At 41.4% G+C, this 20,742-nt stretch overlaps 1 protein-coding gene and 1 pseudogene across 1 annotated transcript in view; both read left to right on the top strand.

Annotated features, from left to right (window-relative positions):
• Positions 1–6,381: 6,381 nt before the first annotated feature.
• Positions 6,382–6,732, top strand: LOC110350110 (TP53-regulated inhibitor of apoptosis 1-like; annotated as a pseudogene).
• A 5,971-nt stretch (positions 6,733–12,703) lies between these two features.
• Positions 12,704–20,742, top strand: part of Golph3 (golgi phosphoprotein 3) — a 38,384-nt gene continuing 30,345 nt past the window's right edge. Inside the window, exon 1 of the mRNA XM_004848662.3 lies at positions 12,704–13,230. Within this exon, the coding sequence (XP_004848719.1) occupies positions 13,006–13,230 (225 nt within the window). The 5' untranslated portion in view covers positions 12,704–13,005. The remainder of the gene's footprint in view (positions 13,231–20,742) is intronic.

Genomic DNA, 20,742 nt, shown 5'->3' with positions numbered 1-20,742 from the left:
AGCAGTGTGGAGCCTCCAGGAGCTAACCCCAGGGCCTCCACTAGTTACTTGAGAAAATATCAGAGTGGAGCCCCACCTCCCATCTAGCTACTGGAGAAACAATATCCCTTACATTTATCCTGATAATAAACACTTTGGTAATTACTTTAAGGCAGTAGAGGTAGAAACCTCTTAGCATTTAAGAAAAGAAAAGCAAAAACCTTAAAAGGGCCTAAGTTCAAGGATAGCTCTACTTTTGTATATTCACTGTAGTAGAGTTGACCATTAGTGGCTGTTCCTCTGTTCTGCTCAGGCCCTCAGGCATGTGTTTCTAAACTACCTGAATTTCTGTTAAAGGAAACAGGGAAGGGATCTAACTTGATTCAGAAGAGAAGAGGAGAGGAGTCCCATGTGTTCCCTGAAAGATCAAACATAGTGGAACCACATGGACTGGAAAAGCTCCCGGAAAAAGTGGCTGTAAGCTACCCAGAGATGAAAGGCCATCTAGAGGAAAAGTGCAGATGAGACTTGGAGCACGGAAAGGGGCAGGCTGGAGTAAATGGCTACTGAAGCAGGAGACAAAGTTATTGATAGATATTTCTCTCAAAAGAATGACAAAGCTGAACAGGTTCTCTAGCAACCCACAACCCACACAACCACAGGGGATGCTGCTGTATCTCACAGGTCACCATCAGGGCACACATCCCCAGGTGCAGTCTTCCCACCACCACAATGCAGACGTTGGTATGAACCTACCCAGTCAGTGTGGTGGGAAGGGAGAAGACACAGTAGGGAGTAGGGAGATGGTAAGAGAAGCAGCAGGAAAAGTAGAGAAGCAGGGAAGTGGTGGGAACTGGGAAGTAGGGCAAGAGAAGCAGGAAGTGGGGAGCATGGCAAGGAAGAGGCAGGAAGCAGAGAAGTGGCAGGAAGCAGGGAAGCAATAGGGAGCAGGGATGTGGGGCAAGGAGAGGCAAGAAGTGGGAAGCAGCAGAGCAGAGCAGGTAGCTAGAGGCCAGGATGCTGCCAGGGGAAATTTTCTTACCTCCTGGCTGGCTCACCAAAACTATGTTGTCAGAGTCTAGGCCTTTCTAGATTCTTGTCCTTAACAAAGAATCGGACAAGAAATTACACAAAAGATAGTGAGGGTTTATGTTTATTAAAGATATTAAAGATAGGAAAAGAAATAGGTTCTACAGAATGCAGAGCAGGGCACTTAGAAAGAAAGAAAGTAGTGGCCATGAGGTTAATGGCCACTGTTTTTTGTATTCTCTGTTTTGATGTTAGATCTAGGCTGTGCTATCAAAAGCTACTTGATCTTGTGCCAGAAGAATTGAAGATAGCATTTTCTGATTGGTACCAGGTGCAGGGTTTAGAAACTTTCTGCACATGTCCTAGATCTCTGTGATAGACACATCACACTCACTTGCCCAACCACTTTGCCATGCCCTAATCTTCTGCTTCAGGATGACTTCATTTGGTGGGTGAGTAAATGCAAAGGCTGAGAAACTTATCTTCCCGACTCTTTCTCAATCAAGTCTTGTACAGTTTGGTGGTAAGAGAATTCTCTGAAAACCAAATATAAATGTGAAACTAATAATTTAAGCCCTTGTGGTGGTGCATACCCTTAATACCAGCTTCTTGGGTAGCTGAGGTAGGAGGTTCGTAAGTTTAAACCCAGCTCTGGTAACTTTAATGACTTAGGGAGACCATGTATCTAAAAATAAAAAAGGACTGAGGATGTAGCCCAATATTAGAGAGTGTCAAGGTCTTAGGTTCAGTCCTCAGTGCTTTAAAATAAAAAGGACAAATTGGACAAATTGGGCTGAGGATGTTGCCAGCATGGCAAAACAGCAACAATAATAATGAAAAACACATAACCAAGAAACTCTTCAAAATATACAGACCCATTTCACTGTCAAATTAAGAATAATTTATTACTTATGTGATATTTGACTTACTTAAATCTCTCATAAGAGAAGGAAATAAAGAGTTAATTATATTTCACTATCCCATTTATCAAGTGATGTAAGGATTTTTTTGTAAATTAAAATATTGTTATGATTATTATGAACATAACTATATCAGTTATTAGGATAACTTGGCAACTTCATCTTATCTGGATAGGATGAATTTATCCAGTTGCAATCATATATATATGTATATATATATTTTTTTGGTACTGGGGATCGAACTCAGGTACTTGTGCTTGCACAGCAGGCAGTGAAACCACTGAGGTAAATCCCTGGCCCCATATTTTTTGTTTTTGATAAATTAAATTATGGCAAAACCCTGTTGCTTTTGTGCGTGGTTCAAATATACTCTATTCGGAAGAGTTTTTCCTATTTAGGTACAAATTCAGTTGGGATGTTTTCTGAGTTTTGTTAGTGGATTGAAATGGTTAGAAGGTGCTAGCACTAGGTGTAGGAACAAAGATGTCAGAAGAACCTTTGTGGGGAACCTCATAAGGGTACTGTAAACATTGTTAGAGGTTCTGAGTAGTTTCTGGAAAGAAGGCCATGTAAATGCAAAATAAGACAAGAGTTTGATCTTTTAAAGTTGGGGAGGAGATGGAATCTATGGTCCTGAAGATGTATCTTGAGAAGAACTCTCCTGCCCTGTGGCAGGTGAAGCAGCAGGCAAGGGAGGGAACCAGTCAGAGAGGGCAGAACAGAAAACAATGAGGAAATTCCATGTCAGTCAAGGACAGTGACCATGCAGAAAGCCACTGGTTATCCACATAGAACATTTATAGAAATGAAGCTAAATAAAGTATGGTGACAGTTGGAGAAGGAGATATTTGGATGGGGGCAAAGTAAGTAGGAGTAACTGTAATGAACAAATAGAGTAAATTAGAGCCTAAAAAAAAAAAAAGAGGAAGAAACTTTCACAGAACAGACAAATCAGCAAATCTCTAGACAGGAAGTAGACTAGTGATTGCCTTGGGTTGGGGTGTAAATTAGGGGGTAAAGGGAAATGACTGTTAGTGGATATGTGTTTTTGGGGACTGGAGTGATGAAGACATCCTAAACTGATTGTGGATGGTTGTATAACTCTGTGAATATAAAAAGCATTTGTACAATTTAAATAAGTGAATTGTATGGTATATAAGTTATGTCTTGATAGAGCTGACATATTGGAAAAGTAAATGTAGGGCCGGGGATTTAGCTCAGAGGCACAGCATCTGCCTCGAAAGCACAAAATCCTGAGTTTGATCCTTGGTACCAAAAAAAAAAAAGAAAAGAGAAGTAAATGTAAAATTGAATATAAATAGAAATGTGTGGATTTTTATACAATTATACTGCCTAGAAAAAATTCATAAATCATCTCCATGTTCACCACTATATCCCTATGTTAAATCTCAAATCATATATTCCTTTTGTTAATTTTTATGTATCTTTCAGGAATTTAAAAATGCATATATCAGATATGAATCTGTATTTTTTTGTTCTTTTCTTTTTACACAAAAGGCAACATATTGTATAATCCGTTCTGCTGTAGTATTTCTCTCTACATGTTAGAGATCATTTTGTATTAGCACACAGAAACCTTCCTCATTCATTTTTGCAATTCATGGTCTTCCATTGTGTGAATGCTTTACAGTTTATTTAAGCATTGTTCAATTGATGAATTTCTTTGGGCTATTTCCAATCTTTTACTTCTATAAACAATGCTACAATAATACCTATGAATACATGTCATTTAATTCATTGGCAGATAAACCTAGAAGATAAATTCATGGAAGAGGGAATGCTGGGTCAAAAGGTAAATGCATTCATAATTGTTTTTTTTTTTTGGTACGGGTATTGAACTCAGGACCTTGTGCTTGCAAGGCAGATGCTGTGCCTCTGAGCTAAATCCCTGGGCCCTCCATTCATAATGTATAAAGTTCTGATTTCCCCCATTTTTACCTACATGTCATGTTGCCAAACTTGTCAATGAAATTGGCAGAAGGGTATTGTCAGTGTAGTTTTAATGTTCTTCTACTATTAATGAAGTCAAGGAGTTTTTCATATTTAAAAGCAAATTATATTTACTTTCCCATGGACTCTTAATATTCTGCACCCATTTTTCCTATTTGCCATGTGAGTTCACTTTGTGATTTTTTTCAACACAGAGAGTTCTTAATTTTTATGAAATCACATTTATTAAGGTTTACATTTATAGTATTGGATGTTAGGTGATGGTAGTAAGAAGGACTTCTTACCTTGGAAGTTATAAAACATTCCAGCCATAGTATCCTCTGAGGCTTTTGTGGTTTATTTGGTAGGTGCTTTGAAATGTTTATTGAAATAAAAAGTTGAAGCTGAGTATGCTGATGCACACCTGTAATCCCAACTACTCAGGAGGCTGAGACAGTAGGATCACATAGTCAAGGCCAGTGTGGGCAACTTAGCAAGACCCTGTTTCAAAAATATGAATAATTAACTAACTAACTAAATAGGGTTGGAAAGTAGTTTAATAGAAGATAGAGCTCTACTAATTTAGTGTTTTCTTAGCTTTACTAATTTAATGTCTTAGGAAGACTCTGTCTCAAAAAATAATAATACAAGGCTGGGGATATACCTTAGTGTAAAGTCCCTGTGTTCACTCAATCTCCAGTACTGCACAAAAAGACAAAAATCAACCTAGTAATATTTAAGACGAATGTATGATAACATACATAGATGATGAGTTATAATATATAAGCAAAGATCAATTACTACTTTTACCATAATAAACATTAAATGTCATATCTTTAACCAGTTGTAATGTCCTCTTGTATAATGGATGATACTATGTAATAGCTAACAGGTAAATTTTATTATTTTTTTTAATTTTTAATTTTTAATTTTTATTTTTTGGTACCAGGGATCAGTCTCAGGTCCTTGCACTTGCGCAGCAGGTGGCGAAACCACTGAGCTAAATACCCGGCCCTAACAGGTAAATTTTAAAGGGTTCACAGGTTTCAGCTTTGAGCAATTTTAAGCTGGGCATGGTGGCGGATGGCTGTAATCCCAGCACTTGGGAGGTTCAGACAGGAAGATTGCTGCAATTTCAAGGCCACCCTGGGCTCCATGGTTCAAGGACAGCCTGAAATGTGTAAAAAAAAGAAAAAAGATTACTCCAAACTTTGTGCAATTCTAGAACGAAAAACAGGTAGTGTCTGTTTTTCTCATCACTGAATTGCGGCTCAATTAGATGTCTGCTTTGATCAGTAGAATGTAGCTTACACAGTACTGTACAGCTTCTGAGCCTCATGGCTTCCTTCCTCTTGGAAACTAGATGACATGTGAAGAAGACTGGGTCTGCCTGCTGCAGACATGGGGTCAGCTTATGCCAGCACCAACCCCCACATTTGTGAGTGAGGCTCCGTTAAACCAAGCCGCTCAACTCAAGTTACAGTTTGATTATAGCCATATTGAGATAGAAGAGAAGGGCTGGATGCTTCCAAAGGGCACTGTTAATTTTTCTTTCTTCTTTTCTTGACAGCCATGGCTGTCTCAAATACCTCAGGCCCATCCCAGATGACCCTGGATGACTTTGCCCCTCAGTAGCCACTTCAGAAGTCCCTATCCAGTCAGTAAGAAACCCCTCCCTAATTATACTAAGGAAAGTGTGCAGTTAGCCAGCAGAACACTGCACAGGTGTGAGCATGTTCTTTTTGTCCATATAAGAAGCCCTCTTATCACCCTTGTCAGATCAGTCCCTGTACTGCTTCCCCTTAGCCGCAACACAAGACATGGACATAGTAAAGCCTCTTTTGGATGGTTTTATTTTGCCTGTTTGTGGTTTATATCTCAAAGCAGGCACTAGATCCAGAAACAGGAAAGGCTACTGGCACTGAAAGTGGTTGGCAGTTGGGGCTGGTAATATTGAGGCAGCTAGCCATCAGAGAATGCTGGAGAGCAAGGAGCAGCTGCCAGGGGCTGCTAGCTCCAGCTGCTGCAACAGTTCCTAAGAGCTGTGGCTCCAGCTGCTGTGAAAGCAGTGAGGAGGCTACCAACACTACAGCTGAGAGCCACTGGTGTCCAAAGCTCGGAGCTGCTAACACTAAGGAGCTGAATTTTACCTGTTCATGATTTCTATTCAAATTGAGTGAAAGAACTCTCCAGTTGCTGGGAATATGAGTGACTCCATCAGAGACCAGCGGAACAGCCTGAGGCCAGCCCAAACTGCTGACCCATAGAATGGCAAGCAAATAACTGCTTTTCTAAACCCCTAATTTGGGAGTAACTCTGGGGAGTTATGAATAAAGAGAGAGATAACCTAAAATACTGAAAAATGAGTCAGATGTGATGGTGCATGCCTGTAACCCCAGCACTCTGGGATGTTGAAGCAGGAGGATTGTAGGTTCTAGTCCAGCCTGAGCAGCTCAGAGACTTAGCGAGACCCTGTCTCAAAATAAAAAATAGAAAAGGGGTAGCTACAGTTTTCGCCATGAACAGCGTCGGAGAGGCTTCACTGATATGAAGCGCGAGTACGACCAGTGCTTCAATCGCTGGTTTGCCGAGAAGTTTCTCAAGGGGGACGGTTCCGGGGATCCATGCACCGATCTCTTCAAGCGCTACCAGCAGTGTGTTCAGAAAGCAATAAAGGAGAAAGAGATTCCTATTGAAGGACTGGAGTTCATGGGCCATGGCAAAGAAAAGCCTGAAAACTCTTCTTGACCTTGAAAATGGATTCATCAGGAAATTAAGGACTCTGGATTTTATCAACTAAGGCCCTGAATATAGCCATGGGACTGATGAGTTTAAGAGGAAGGAGTTTTATTTCTTCCTCCTCCAGGTTTTCCTCTCACTTGTAAATGATGAACAATCACTCTGCTTTGAGATGATTTCTCACTTGTTCCAGCATCTTGGAGGAACTCAATGTGCTAAAATTGAACCATTTCTTGAGATTATTATTGCAATATGTGGTCTGGAATTAGCTTTAAATATAGCTTGTGTGTAAATAATGATAAATTAATCAAGATGATCAGGGTTGCCTGATGTCTTGACTTTGCTGCAAAAGTACTGGGGTCATTGTTCATGAAAGCATTTGGTTAGGACCTCTTATTCTCTCTCAGGGAGTAAATACTCTATAAAAAGGGATCCGGGCACAACAGCTGCAATCAATACTTGGGAGCACAGTTTTATTTTTATATAATGACTAACAGTTAAGTTTGCGGGTGACCTGGGCTAGCAAAGAGGAAGACAGCTGTTAACACTTCCCGCCTCCAGGTATCTAAGACATGAAAGCTTCAGGAATATTGACCTAGGGCCAGAGATTTAGCTCAGTGGTGCTGCCTCCTGCCTCGAAAGCGAAAGGTCCTGAGTTCAATCTCTGGTACCAAAAAAGAATGTTGCGTAAACACCATTTCAGAGCTCACAGTGTATAGTTAAGGAATCATGGTATCTGCAGTGCCTATGGAAGAACCACCTATTACAGAGATTTGGTGTTGCCAGCTTTCAACCCAAGTTAATGAATTAAGTCAACCTGCCTATCATAAAATGAAAATACTCCATCTGGTTAAGTGGAGGGGAAAGGTGCTTGCTTTATTTGCCTTGTTTGCCCGTCTTATAATGTCTGTAATCATGAAGATGGAATAAACTCTAACATTTAGTTTTCAAAAAAAGAAAAGAAAAAGGGCTGGGGATGTTGCTCAGTATGAAGGCCCTAGGTTCAATTCCCAGTGCTGCAAAACAAACAAATGAACAAAGAAACACAAAAGGCCCCTGAAAAATAAGTTACTTTTGTTCAGTAATTTTTTATTCACATATTTTTCCATCTTCGCACAAAAGATTCAAGGGTGCTGCGTTGAGGAGATTCAAAGGTGACCTCAGTGATATACGCCTTCTGATCTTCATACATTTGTATCCCTTCTGCAGCCTGAGTCTAACCTTTTTTTTGGAGACAAGATCTTGCTACATAGTCCAGGTTGGCCTTGAACTTGTGACAGTCTTCTTGCCTTAGCCTCTCAAGTGCTGGGATTACAGGTGAGCACCACCACACCTGGCTTGTTTTTGTTCTGGGGATTGAACTCAGGACCTTGTGCTTGCCAGGCAGGTGCTGTGTCACTGAGCTACATCCCCAGCCCTGTTTTGTTTTGTTTTTTTAAATCTGTTTGTTTTTTGATACAGGGCCTCCTATGTAGATCAGGCTGGCCTTGAACTCACTATGTAGCCCAGGCTGATCTCACATTCATGGTCATCCTTCTGCCTCAGCCTCCTAATGATCATGGTGAAAAGAGACTAAACTTTACCCAGTAAAACTATGCAGGCTTTAGACTTCTAGGAATAATGAGTAGGCAGGTAGAAAATTTCTGTAATTGCAAAGTTCAATCTCTTGAGAGATCCTTAAACAGTATAATTTTGAAGTTGGTATGACAGATTGCTGTGTAAATAAGGAACTAAATTATTTTTATAGTTTAGTCTGTGTATTCCTTTGATATTGACATTGTTTCCTCACTATAATCTTCACTGAGCATACATAAAAAATATGTTCTATATTAAAAATAGTATGATTTCTGATTCTGAAATTATGTTTGTTTTTCATCACCTTCCAATGAACAAACCTTCATAGTATTTTAACCTAAAAATGAAAAGCCTCTATTACAAAAAGTACATTTGTAACCAAATCTTTTTTCTCCTTAATATATTATCTTGGAAGATGCTTCTAGCCAAACCTAATTTAGAGATTTATAATTCTGTTAATTACAGATTTATTATAATATAATTTACAGCTGGGAGTGGAAGGGCATGCCTGTAATCCCAGCACTGGGGAGGCTGAGGCAGGGGGATCGCCAGGAGTTTGAGGCCAGCCTGAACTACATAGCAAGACCTTGTCTCAAAAACAAACAAAAAGTCTGTATCTCATATTTTAGGTATCCATTCATGTGTTGGTGAACATTTGAGTTGTTTTCACTGTTTCATTATTATGTATGTTTCTGCTATGAAAATTTATGTTTAGGTTTTTGTGTAAACAATACGTTTTCATTTATCTTGGATATATACCTAGAAGAATTGTTGACTTATATATTTAACCCTATGAGGAACTATCAAACTGTTTTCCAAAGTGAGTGCATCATTTTATATTCCTACAAGCAGTGTATGAAGGTTCCAATTTCCCCACATCCTTGATAACACTTGTTATTATGTTGTTTTTATTATAGTCATGGTGGTTGTGAAGTGATTATTTCTAGTTTCTTTTTGTTTATCATATTATTACATGTTTGCAGTATATAATGATTATATTAATTGTGGGGAGTTGGTACATGTACACATCGTGTCTTCATTCTTTTTACTTCCCCTTTCCCTCTCCTCCCTCTCTCCCTTCTTCTCTCTTTCTCTAGCAGAAGTTGACTCCAGGACCTCCCACATGCTGGGCAAGTGCTCTACCAACACAGCTCCAATTTATATATTAACTAGTAGGAAGATTTTCTTAATATCTGTGCCTTCCATTCATGAAGCTGAACTGTCAGCTTCATGAAAACTGTCTCTGGCTTACTATTATATCCTATTGCTCAGTATAATGCCTGGCCTATAGATATAAATATTTGTTCAAGGACAGAGTTAAGCAAATGTTCTAATCCAGGCTTGCAATTTTGCAGATGTGTTATATTGGGCAGATTTTTTAATTTCTCAGAAACTGTCTTTTCACAAGTAAGGCAGGTCCTGGCTCCCTAGAAAGCAAGGATAAAGACCAGACTATTGTGCTATTGTTTTGTTCAGGAGTGCCCCAAATTCGAGGGGCCAGCCTAGGCTACATAATGAGTCTAAGACTAGCCTGAACTACATAGCAAGACCCTGTTTCAAAAAAAGCAAAACCAACCAAACAAACAAAAAACCCTCTAGAAGGCTAGCTAAGCGCAGGCTGGACTTGGTGGCTCATGCCTGTAATCCCAGCATTTGGGAGGCTGAGGCAGGAGGATCGTTGAGTGTTCGAGGCCACCCTGGGCTACACAGTGAGTTCAAGGCCATCCTGAATTACAGAGTGAGACCCTGTCTCAAAAAAACAAAAGCAACAAAACAAAGGATAGCTAAGAAAGTAACATCAGTGGTTATGTATTTGTGTGTGGATATGTCCGTGTGCATATGTGGATGCAACTATTTTAGTACCTCTTACTGAATAACAAATTACTCCAGTTTAGCAGCTTAAGACATCAAATACAAGAGGTGACTAAAAATACATTGCCTGATTCAATTTAAAAAATTATTTCAATAAAAGACATATTGCTATTAATCCCCTTCAAAATACTCCCCCTCACTTTGAACACATTATCCCACTTTCTTACCTGTAGTTCTGTAAACTTTTAGGAGGTGTGATCAAAACTATGGTGACCGGGCCGGGGATTTAGCTCAGTGGTTCCGGTGTCTGCCTTGCAAGTGCAAGGTCCCGAGTTCGGTCCCCGGTACCAAAAAACCCCCCCCAAAACCTACGGTGACCACTGCTACTGAGTGCCATCCAACAAAAACGCAGCTCCTGAAACATTAGGGTGTTCCTTCACCTGGCTTATTTATTGCCCTGGCATCATGCTACATCTGGCTCTTTCCCAAAGTCAAAATGACCATGAAAGGTAAATATTTTATATTGATTAAGGACATCTAAGCTGCCATGACAGCACAACTAAAGATACTCATCAAAAAGGACTTCCAGAACTGCTTCAGAAAGTGGTAAGAATGATGGGATGAATGTGTTTAAAGTGAGGAGAAATACTTTGAAGGCGATTAATGGCAATGTGTCTTTTTTTTTTTTTTTTTGGTACTGGGGATCGAAATCGGGTCCTTGCGCTTGAGCAGCAGGCGGCGAAACCACTGAGCTAAATCCCCGGCCCCTGCAATGTGTCTTTTACTGTAATAATTTTTTTCTACTTAAACACACACCCTACTGTATATTTTGGTCATATCTAGTATTTATCTTACTTTAAAAATTTTTATTAGTACGTTTGCAATATATAATGATTGCATTGATTGTAGGAATTGGTATATGTACCTAACACATTTGAATTATTTTTATCCCCCTTCCCTCCACATTTTTATTTTGCCAGCATCAGATTCATTTATTTGTAAGTCCTTATAAAGTTAATTATATATACAGATTAACAACTTATCTCACATTTTCTGTAGGACAAGAGCTTGGGAGTGACTTAGCTGTGTGGGTACTAGGTCAAAATCTTTCACTAGGTTTTAACTGAAATGTTGACTAGGACTGCAGTCAATTGACTGGGGTTGGAAAATCGGCTTCCAAGATGGGTTCGTCACTCACGTGACAGTTGGCAGAAGACTGCAGTTCCTCCCAGAGGGACCACTCCCCAAGGATGCTTCAATGCTTTGATTTGGCAGCTGGATTGTCCCAGAGTGAATGATGAAAGGGTGCAGGGCTGGGGGTCTGGGTTGTAAAGATTTTTATGACCTAGCCTGAGAAGTCATATAGAATCAGTCTTGTTGGCCACATTCTATTCATTAGAAGAGGCACTAAGTGGCCCACACTCAAAGGGAATTAGGCTTCACATTTTAAGGAAAGGATTATCGGAGCATTTGCTGGAGAACTTTTAAAACCTCCAGGGTCGAGGGTGGGAAACAACTGGATAACAAAGTCAGCGCTGGAAGATATTCACTACTCACATCTTTACATTTTTTTGATTTATGGATTTGATTGTATATGTCAAATAATGAATTGCTTTTTTTTTTACACAAACATTTTAAGCTATTTGGTAAAGAATCAGAAGAAGGGCCGGGGATTTAGCACAGTGGTTCCACCGCCTGCAGCGCAAGGTCCTGAGTTTGATCCCCGGTACCAAAAAAAAAAAATCGGAAGAGATGAAGGAACAAAGAATTGAAGAGGATGTCAATGGGAGAAACTGGTTCAAGTGAAACTGATCTTTACTCACAGAGAGGAAAAACGGAAGAGGAAATAGGAAAAAAAAAAGAGCATGGTGCTCCACCCACTTAACATTCTCATTTTCCAGTACAGTAGTTCTGGGTAATGGATTTGTGGAGGGTGAGCCACACCCTGTGGTCACTGATTATCTTAAATAATATTGGATGGCCCACAATGCCATTTCTGGATAATGTTTAATTACTCCACCAAACCCCTCTCAGGTTTGACAGCTATTCTTTAATATAATTTCCACAAACTGCCAAGCACAAGAGGATTGAACCTAGTAATTACATCGAGAGAGATGTAATGTGCACAAAGACGTGGCATGAAACCCAACAGGTCTACTGTCTCTAAAAGGATCGTTAAGGTCATGTGCCCCGTCACTTCACTGCCCATAGGGTGGCAAAGGAAGATAAAAAGTTTGACAAACAGAAGCAGTCTACCTGTTTAACCTTTCTACGCCTAGAAAACACTACACGTCCACTGAACCATTCAGGTGCAGTTGCTTCTTTTGAAGGGCCAGGGAGCCTGGGCAGAGAGCGCGCCTCTCACCCCACCAGCAGCAAGCCTCCTCCTTCCTGCCGTCGTCTGGACCCGGCAGCCACCTCCGAGGACTCTAGAGTCCGGGGTGGTAAGGGATGAGCGGGGTCCATCCTCGCTTGCCCTTGCCCGTCATCAGCTCCATCCTGGGTTGTGAGGGGCGGACGGAAAGAGGACGCGTGCCAGGTGCGGGACAGCAGGACCTTAGACCTAGGGACCAGGGGCGCCGAGTAGACTGGGAACCCCGCAGGGCGCCGGTTGCGGTGGCGACAGACCCCGCCCCCTGCCGCCACTTCCGGCACCTTCCCGGCCCGCCCCGCGCCGGCCCTGCCACATCCTCCGGTGACGTCAGCCCGCTCCGCCATATTGGAAAGACACCGCCGCTGCCTCCGCTTTGCATCCCAGCTGGTGTGGGGGCCGCAGCCGCAGGCGGGAAGGCGCCCCTCTCCAGCTCGCCGACACCCGGACCGCCCTCTTCGCCTCGACAGCCGTCTCTCCATGACTGCCTCAGGTCCCGCTACCGTCGGACGTCGCCCCAGTGCCCGGATTTAACCCGGAAGCTCGGTCTGGGGCCGCGGGGGGGAGGGAGAGGGAAACCCGGTCCGTACCGCGTCTCTCTCGGCCCGGCGCGGCGCCTGGGCCGGAGCCATGACCTCGCTGACCCAGCGCAGCTCGGGCCTGGTGCAGCGGCGCACCGAGGCCTCCCGCAACGCCGCCGACAAGGAGCGGGCCGCGGGCGGCGGCGGCGGCAGCGGCGAGGACGACGCTCAGAGCCGCCGCGACGAGCAGGACGACGACGACAAGGGCGACTCCAAGGAAACGCGGCTGACCCTGATGGAGGAGGTGCTCCTGTTGGGCCTCAAGGACCGAGAGGTGCGGGCGCGGCAGCCGGGTGGGGGGCGGAGGCGGCGGGCGCGGGGCGTGGGCTGCGGGCTGCAGGTGGGCTCCAGTTGGGCACCAGGTGGGCACCGGCTTCGGCCCGCGCAGCTGCCCACCTCGCGCCCGAGCCCCATGGCCGGGAGCGCCCTGCTTGCCGCGAGGAGTTTTCGATCGTGTTTCCAGCTGCGCCGCCCGGTGCTTTCCAGGTCACACTCGTGGAGATTGCTAGGATTTTTCCTTCCGATTTCCAGTCTTTGTCATTTCACACCTTGGGAGTTGCATTTCTAACTCGTTTTTTCTTCCCGAGTGTTTAGCCCGTGCAGACCCTAGATTGCAGTTCCAACCTTGAGTCTGCCGGGTAGATAGAAACGCTCGGTACCACCAGCTCCCCGAACTCTTGGGTTTTGCAGTTTTTTAAGAACCAAGGAGGTGTCCGCAGATCTGCTTGGTAAGGGCTTTTTCTTTTTAAACTTCAGTTAAGGCATATTGTTTGGAATTATGAAAACACTGAGAGCAAAAGTTACTTTACTGGGTAAATTTAAACGTTAAAATTGTCATGAAACCTGGAAAACGATTTAAGAAATAAGAAAAATTTTAATACTTTTAAAGACATTTGGACGATGATTTTTCTAGATGAACTTGGTTTAGGTGGGAGATGATGTTTAGTTTTGCTGTTAAATTTTACCAGTTGACTGTTCTCAAAAAGTTTTTGTCATGAGGCGCTTGAAATTCTAGGGTTGTGATTTGATGACAGGCCTCAGAGTTAGGGTTTAAGTTGCAATAGATATTTCTTTGTGTACTGATTTTTGAAAACGATCACCCCCCTCACCATGTCTAGAATTTTCAGACACAGAAAAAAGTTGAAATAATGCCACAGCGAGCACCTATATATATACACTCACCAACAAGACTCCATTTAACACTTTTGCTGTATTTCCTTTATCAGCTGTCTGTCCATCTGCAGAAGTGATTAGTTTTGAAGGCTGACCTGTGGACAACACTTGATTGGATGTTCTCTAAAATAGTGTGTAGTGAGGCTGCCCCAGAAGCTTATTTTATCTCAGCATGAAAACTATAGACATCGCCTTTTAAGAGTCAGATACAGAAGTATGGGGGGGGGCTGTGCGTGTGTGTGTGTGTGTGTGTGTGTCTGTGTGTGTGTCTCTGGCTGTCTCTGTGCGCACGTGTGTGCGTGCGCGAGCGCGTGCAGGCTTGCTTGCAATTTAAACACAGAGCCTTCATACTAAGCTACACCTCTAGCCCTTTTTCTTTATTTAAAAAAATTTACATTTATTATTATTTTTTCTTTTTTGCAGTAGTGGGATTGAACTCAGGGTCTCTATGTGCAGCAGTATTCCTAGCCCATTTAAAAAAATTATTTGGGGCCCAGTAAATTTCCCAGGTGAGTTTGAATTTGTGATCTTCGTGCTTCAGCTGTTCAGTGTGCTGGGATTACAGGTGTGTGGCGCCAGGCGTAGCTAAAGTTTTTTGATTGTAAGTCAGTTTTCCAAATGTAGGAAGGTGGGCAAAAATTTCATCCCTATAAAGCACCTTTTCCTAGTTACCCAGAACTTTGCAGCCGTTGGTAAGTTTTATTTGGATTGATTGTAATTTAGTAACATAATGAACTGAAGTTTAGCTGGCATCTTGATTTCACAGGTCTTAATAACAGTCACCTTGGAAAAAGTTGGGTGTTCCCTGGCTGTAAAATGGTCCCAGTACCTGTACTGAGTTGTGGTGATGAAAGTAGCCTTTGTGTGAATTTCTTTTTTGTTTTGTGGATGAAAAAATGAACTAGATGTTAGTGTTGTAGTAATATGATTTTAGAATGTGTTCTACTTGATTTTTAAGTTTGGAATCTTGCCAATAGACATGTTTTTTTCCTAGGGACAGAAATAATGCAGATTACATAGACATTCTAGGAGCTACTGAAAAAGCAAAATAAAAACCATATATTTTTTTTTTTGTTGGTACCGGGGATCGAACTTGGGTCCTTGTGCTTGGTAGGCAGGCGCCAGAATCACTGAGCTAAATCCCCAGCCCTAAAAACCATATTCCAAAGTTAAGATTTTGCTTTATAGTTTTTGATACTAATCTGTGGCTAGAACTGTAAAACTAAAACTTAAAAACAAACTAAAATGAAAACTAGCTTTTGGTGTTGTTACAGTATGAGAAATGGTGAGAAAATACCTTTTTGCTTTTTTAAATGTTTAAAATGTTATTTTATTTTATTTTGGTACCAGGGATCGAACTCGGGACCTTGCGCTTGCAAGGCAGGTGGCAGAACCACTGAGCTAAATCCCCAGCCCTAAAATGTTATTTTAAATGTTTAAGCTAAAGTTATTAACGCTTTTATTTTCTGTGATTGGTTTTCATGAAGGCAATCTAAGGTATTTGTTGGAGTTTAATGGTACTACACAATTTAGACAATTTGATAGTTTTTTGGCAGTAATGGAAGCGATCTGTTGTGTTTATTTCATCTTAGTAGAGGCTATACATTGCAAGTCATGGCCAAGATCCAGATGCTAGCTATTTCTGAGCCTTTCTTGCTGATTTCAGAAACCATGTAGGGAATGTTTTCCCTCTTTTGTAGGTGAGTCCTGGGTATTGGCTGGCTGGGATATTGCATTATCTTATATTTTGGCTTTAGAGATTAGCTTCTATAGATTTTCCTTTTGTTGCATGCAGTGGATTCAATCCATTCATGTTTTTCTCCTCTCAAGGTTCCTCCTCTCTCTCATCTTACAGTATATAACTCTCTTCAGGAGATAGGAATTGTTTCTTACCCTGATACTGGACATTTATGCTTTTAGTTAATATTAGATTTCAGTTTACTAAAATTGTTGAAAGCTTTAAACTTTAGTCATAATCTGTAGTTTAATAAATTCACTTCTATATGATTTTTAATTTGGTATCCATCTTTGTAGATGGGTAGTTTTAAGATAGTGTTTAAAAATTAGGCTGGGTGTGAAGTATGTTTGTAATCCCAGCACTTTGGGAGGCTGGGACAGGAGGATCACTAAGTTCAAGGCCTGCTTCAACTATGTAGCAAGACCCTGTCTCCAAAAAACCAAAAAGAAGAAAAGATATTTAAAAGCTAAGTTTTAAATTTGGGCAAGTCATTAATGTTGGACATGGGTATGAGGTAGCCTTATCTGAAATAAACATGATCAATTTAAGAAATTGCTAAATGTGAAACTTATTTTGATTCTTAAAAAGCAGGCTTATTAATTATTTTGGTTCTTTTTTTTTGGTACCACCAGGGATTGAACTCGGGACCTTGCGCTTGTGAGGCAGGCAGCGGCACCACTGAACTAAATTCCTGGCCCTAATACATTTGTATTTATCCATTATAGATAAAAGTGGTTTTTTTTGCGATACTGGGGATTGAACTCAAGACCTTTCACTTGAGAGGCAGGCGCAGTATTTTGGCTCTTTAAAATGTTATGTTTGAAAATATTAAACCTGCAGAAAAGTGCACAATAAAAATGATGAATTTTCACAAACTGAATACAGTTAAACCAGCACCTTCAAGGGCAATGAACAATATGATCAACTCTTCAGAAGCCTCATTTAAATTTTTTTCCAGCCACTACCCATCTACCCATTCCTCAAGGGTAATCAATAGGAGCTTAACTCTAGAATTCAATGTAGGTTAATTTTGCCCAGTGTTTTGTTTGTTTGAGACGAGGTCTCACTATCTATATAGTTGCCAACTTTTTACACTGTAATTTGTGTCTGGCTTTTCAACATTGTGCAGTTAATTCATATTGTGTGAAGTTGTCATTTGTCCATTCTGTATTTTTTTTTTTTTAACCCCCGTTTGGCTTTTTTGAGACAGGGTCTCTCTATGTAGCCCAGCCCGGCCTTGAACCCTTGTCGATCCTCCTGCTTCAGCCTCCTGAGTGCTGGGATTATAGGTGTGCAGTACCACGCCCAGCTTTCATTTTTGTTTTATCACTTTATTTTTAACATTTATAATCTACAGTATTTTAAAAATTAGGTACTTCGTTTGTATTCTGAATCAAGTCTTCCCCTCCCTTTTATTGAACTCAAGGTTGGTTTTGTTATTGGAATCTCCTGGCTAAGCCAAAATGTTACCAGGTAACTGCTTCTAAAAGTGGCTCACCAATTAAACATTACCAGGGTTCTGGGCTGGCTCACCTGCCCTTCTGGAGTTAAGATTCCAGGTTCTCGTCTCGAACAAAGAATTGAAAGAAACAAGCAAAAAGCAGTGGCAAGGTTTTTTTGAAAAAGTAGAAGTGAAGTGTGAGGGAGAAACTGGCTCTGCAGAGCAAGCCTGGGCCTAGTAAAAGAGGAAAGGCAAGATGAACACCCTGGAGAAAGCAGGGCGGTAATCTTGAGGAAAGTCACAATAGCACTTTCTTCTTGTCGGCTGTGTCCTTTAGAGTGTCCAAATCTTGAGGAAACCCGCGAGAAGCCCTACATACTGGTCCTGAGAGGCGGTGCTGGGCTCCCACACCTCAGGCTGACGTCAGGTCTAGGCCATCCTATTGAAAACCTACTCAAGTTCTCTTCTGGAAGTCCACATGCTGGGCTTTGGGAACTGTTCTGTGCACAGGTTCTGGGATCTTTGTAATAGTCGACTCCTACTTCAGTTTTGCCATGCCCTAACTTCCTATCTCAGTTTGGCTTCAGATTGCCTATTAAGGATGGGTATCTGAGTATACAGTCATGGCGATTGATTTTTTTTTTTTTTTTTTTTTTTTGGGCCAGGGTGGTAGGGTGGTAGGATACTGGGGATTGAACTCAGGACCTTTGCACTGAGCCACATCCCCAGCCCTTATTGTTTCTGTTTTGAGACAGGGTCTTGCTAAGTCACTAAGTTGCTGGCCTGGGTTCAAATTTACGATTCTCTTGCCTCAGCCTCCCAGAGTGCTGGGATTACAGGTGTTTGCTATCAAGCCCCGCTGGGTTTTTTGTTGTTGTTGTTTTTGTTTTTTAAGTACACATTTCATTTTTTTTTACTGATGGTTTTCCTTTCTGGCTTTTATAAGACAGAGGTCTGAACCCTTTGGGATTCTAATGCTTACTGTAAGCAGTGAGTTGGTCACATGGGTATTTATTTAACTCTTCAAAACTCATGGCAAGGTTGGCAGGTAGGTTTACACTTGAATTTAACTTCCAGATAAGTAGCAAGGTTTATGTCTTCTCCCCCATTTCTATGTTTGAGGGGTGAGGTAGTAAAAGTGGCAGGTGTTTTCCTTTCTCCACTTATTTTTTATTTCTTGTGTACTGGGGAGTAAGCCTAGGGCCTTGAGCATGCTAGGCAAGCATTCTATAGAGCCACATCTCAGTCCTTCATTTTTTTCCCCCATAGATGCTTCTGGTAGAGCAATTTTAGAATGTTTCAGTGGGAATTACCACATGCAGGGTGTGGTGGCATCCTGTGAGGATCTCTTGTGAGTTTGAGGCCAGCCTGGGCTACATAGTAAGCCACTGTACATAGTGAGACCCTGCCTAAAAGAAAAAAGAATTACCAGCTAACTGATGGAATAACCAAGCAACTTTTTTGGGGGCCAGGGATTGATTGAATCCAGAGTCTCATTACACATTGTGTACCACTAAGCCACACCCCTAACCCTTCCGATAACTTTTGAATAACTTCATTGGTGACAAATCTAAGTCGGTTAAGGTTGGATTTGTTTTAAATGGTCAGTTGTAATTTAGAGAATATGCCGTGGAAAAGCAGGAGTGGAGGGAGACTTTGTAGTCATGGTCCTAGGTTCATCCTGTGCTTTACATAATAGTGAGGTTTTCTGACTTTTCCTGTAAAAGGAAAGCATAGTTTTTCTGATTTTACTGCTGTGTACATTGTTTAGTTTCCCACCCTCTTGTCCCTGTTCTTGCCTTGTTTTTGTTTTTGATACTTGGAATCGAACTCAGGGCCTTGAGCTTGCCAGGCAGGTGTGGCACCGAGCTACACACCCAGTCCTGCCTTGTGTGTAGCTCTAGGATGGCTCCTGAAGTATCTTTGTCTACCCTTCTGTGGTGTGGTGTAGCTGGACTTACCCAATTCTGTGTTTGTTTCTGAGGCTTTGGGTCTGGAGAGAGTAACAGTTCTAGGTTTTTGGTGACCTTTTCAGAGCAGTGTATGAATATGCCAGACTTCTCTGATGTGGTTCTTGGAGCTTCTTTCTCCCTAGTCCACTGCTGCTTTTTCTAGCCTGATTTTCCAGTCACTTCTCAATTCTTTAAATTTCAACAGTATTTGGTAAAATTGCCCGAGCAAATGCTCTGCCGCTGAGCTACATCCCCAGCCCTTTTAGTTTGATTTTGAGACTAAGTCTCATCAGGTTGCCTAGGCTGGCCTAAAATTGTGATCTTCCTAGTCTGGCCTAAAATTATCCTCCTGCTTCAGCCTCTGAGTAGCTGGGATTGCAGGCATGTGGCACCATGCCTGGCCTACAGTTCCTTTTTAAAGAGAGCATTTGTAATGCTTGTAGAAAAGGGTGCTAATATAGTAATTGTCTTGAAATTTAGGTACTTGTAGATGCTTGAGCTGGAAGACAGGTTTAAAATGATCAAACTGACTTTTGTGTGGCACTAACACTGGCTGCAAAGATGTGTTTTATTTCTGGAGTAAATTTCCTGGTGTTACTGCTTTGCAGTATAGTACTTAGCAAGAGGTATAGCTCTATTTTTAATTTCTTGTTTGGATTTTTGAGACAGGGTCTCACTGTGTAGTTGAGGCCAGCCTGGAACTGCCCTGTGGCCCAGGTCGACCTTGGCTGCCCGCTCAGCCTCCTGAGTGCTGGGATCACAGCCTGTGCCACCAGGCCAGATGTGGTTCCCTTTTTAACACAAATCATAGTCCTTTCAAAGTTTGGAAGTTTGAATTTTCAGGTATTTAAACTTAGGTATGAGGTTTATAGAAAATGAAAAATCAGTTTTGGAGTTCATCAAATCACTTGATTAAACCACCTAACCAAGATTTTCTTTTGTTGAAAGCTTTAGTCCTTCTGCGTTCTTTCACAGTGGGGCAAAGTACGTACATATCCTGTGATACTAGTATTTGGTATTTATTAATTTCAGGTTGTCTGAAGGTTCCTGTAAGGATCCTTTGAATTGATTTTTTAGAATTATACTTTGAAATTATTTTGATCAGATTAGGAAATACTTGAGTTTTTCTGATATTTAAAGAAATAAATGGTTACAGTTATCTGCTTACATATAAATCTTAAAAGGCCCTGAAGGTATTGTGTGCTGTGCTTGTTCTCTTAATTTGTACCATATTAATTTTTGGTTTAGCTCTGCTTCACGTCCCTGAAAACTTTCCCTTCCTTTTTACCAGCATAAGTTTTCTACTGTTGCTCGTCAGAGTAAATGGTATTAAGTATGCTGTAATCTCTGTTTAGGGGATTTTATTTTCATGCATTTCAACCACAGAGAGCCTGTGCTCTTGTCCCTATATTTTTTCTATTTAATATGCGTGGTGACAAGTGTCAAAGGTAGAAGCCTACCTTTATTTTTAAAATTTTAATT

Source organism: Heterocephalus glaber, unplaced genomic scaffold, assembly GCF_053883595.1.
Source record: "Heterocephalus glaber isolate CG9 unplaced genomic scaffold, H.glaber_assembly_v1.0 deba00001538, whole genome shotgun sequence".
Taxonomy (NCBI): Eukaryota; Metazoa; Chordata; class Mammalia; order Rodentia; family Bathyergidae; genus Heterocephalus; species Heterocephalus glaber.
This window is presented reverse-complemented; position numbering and strand designations above follow the sequence as displayed.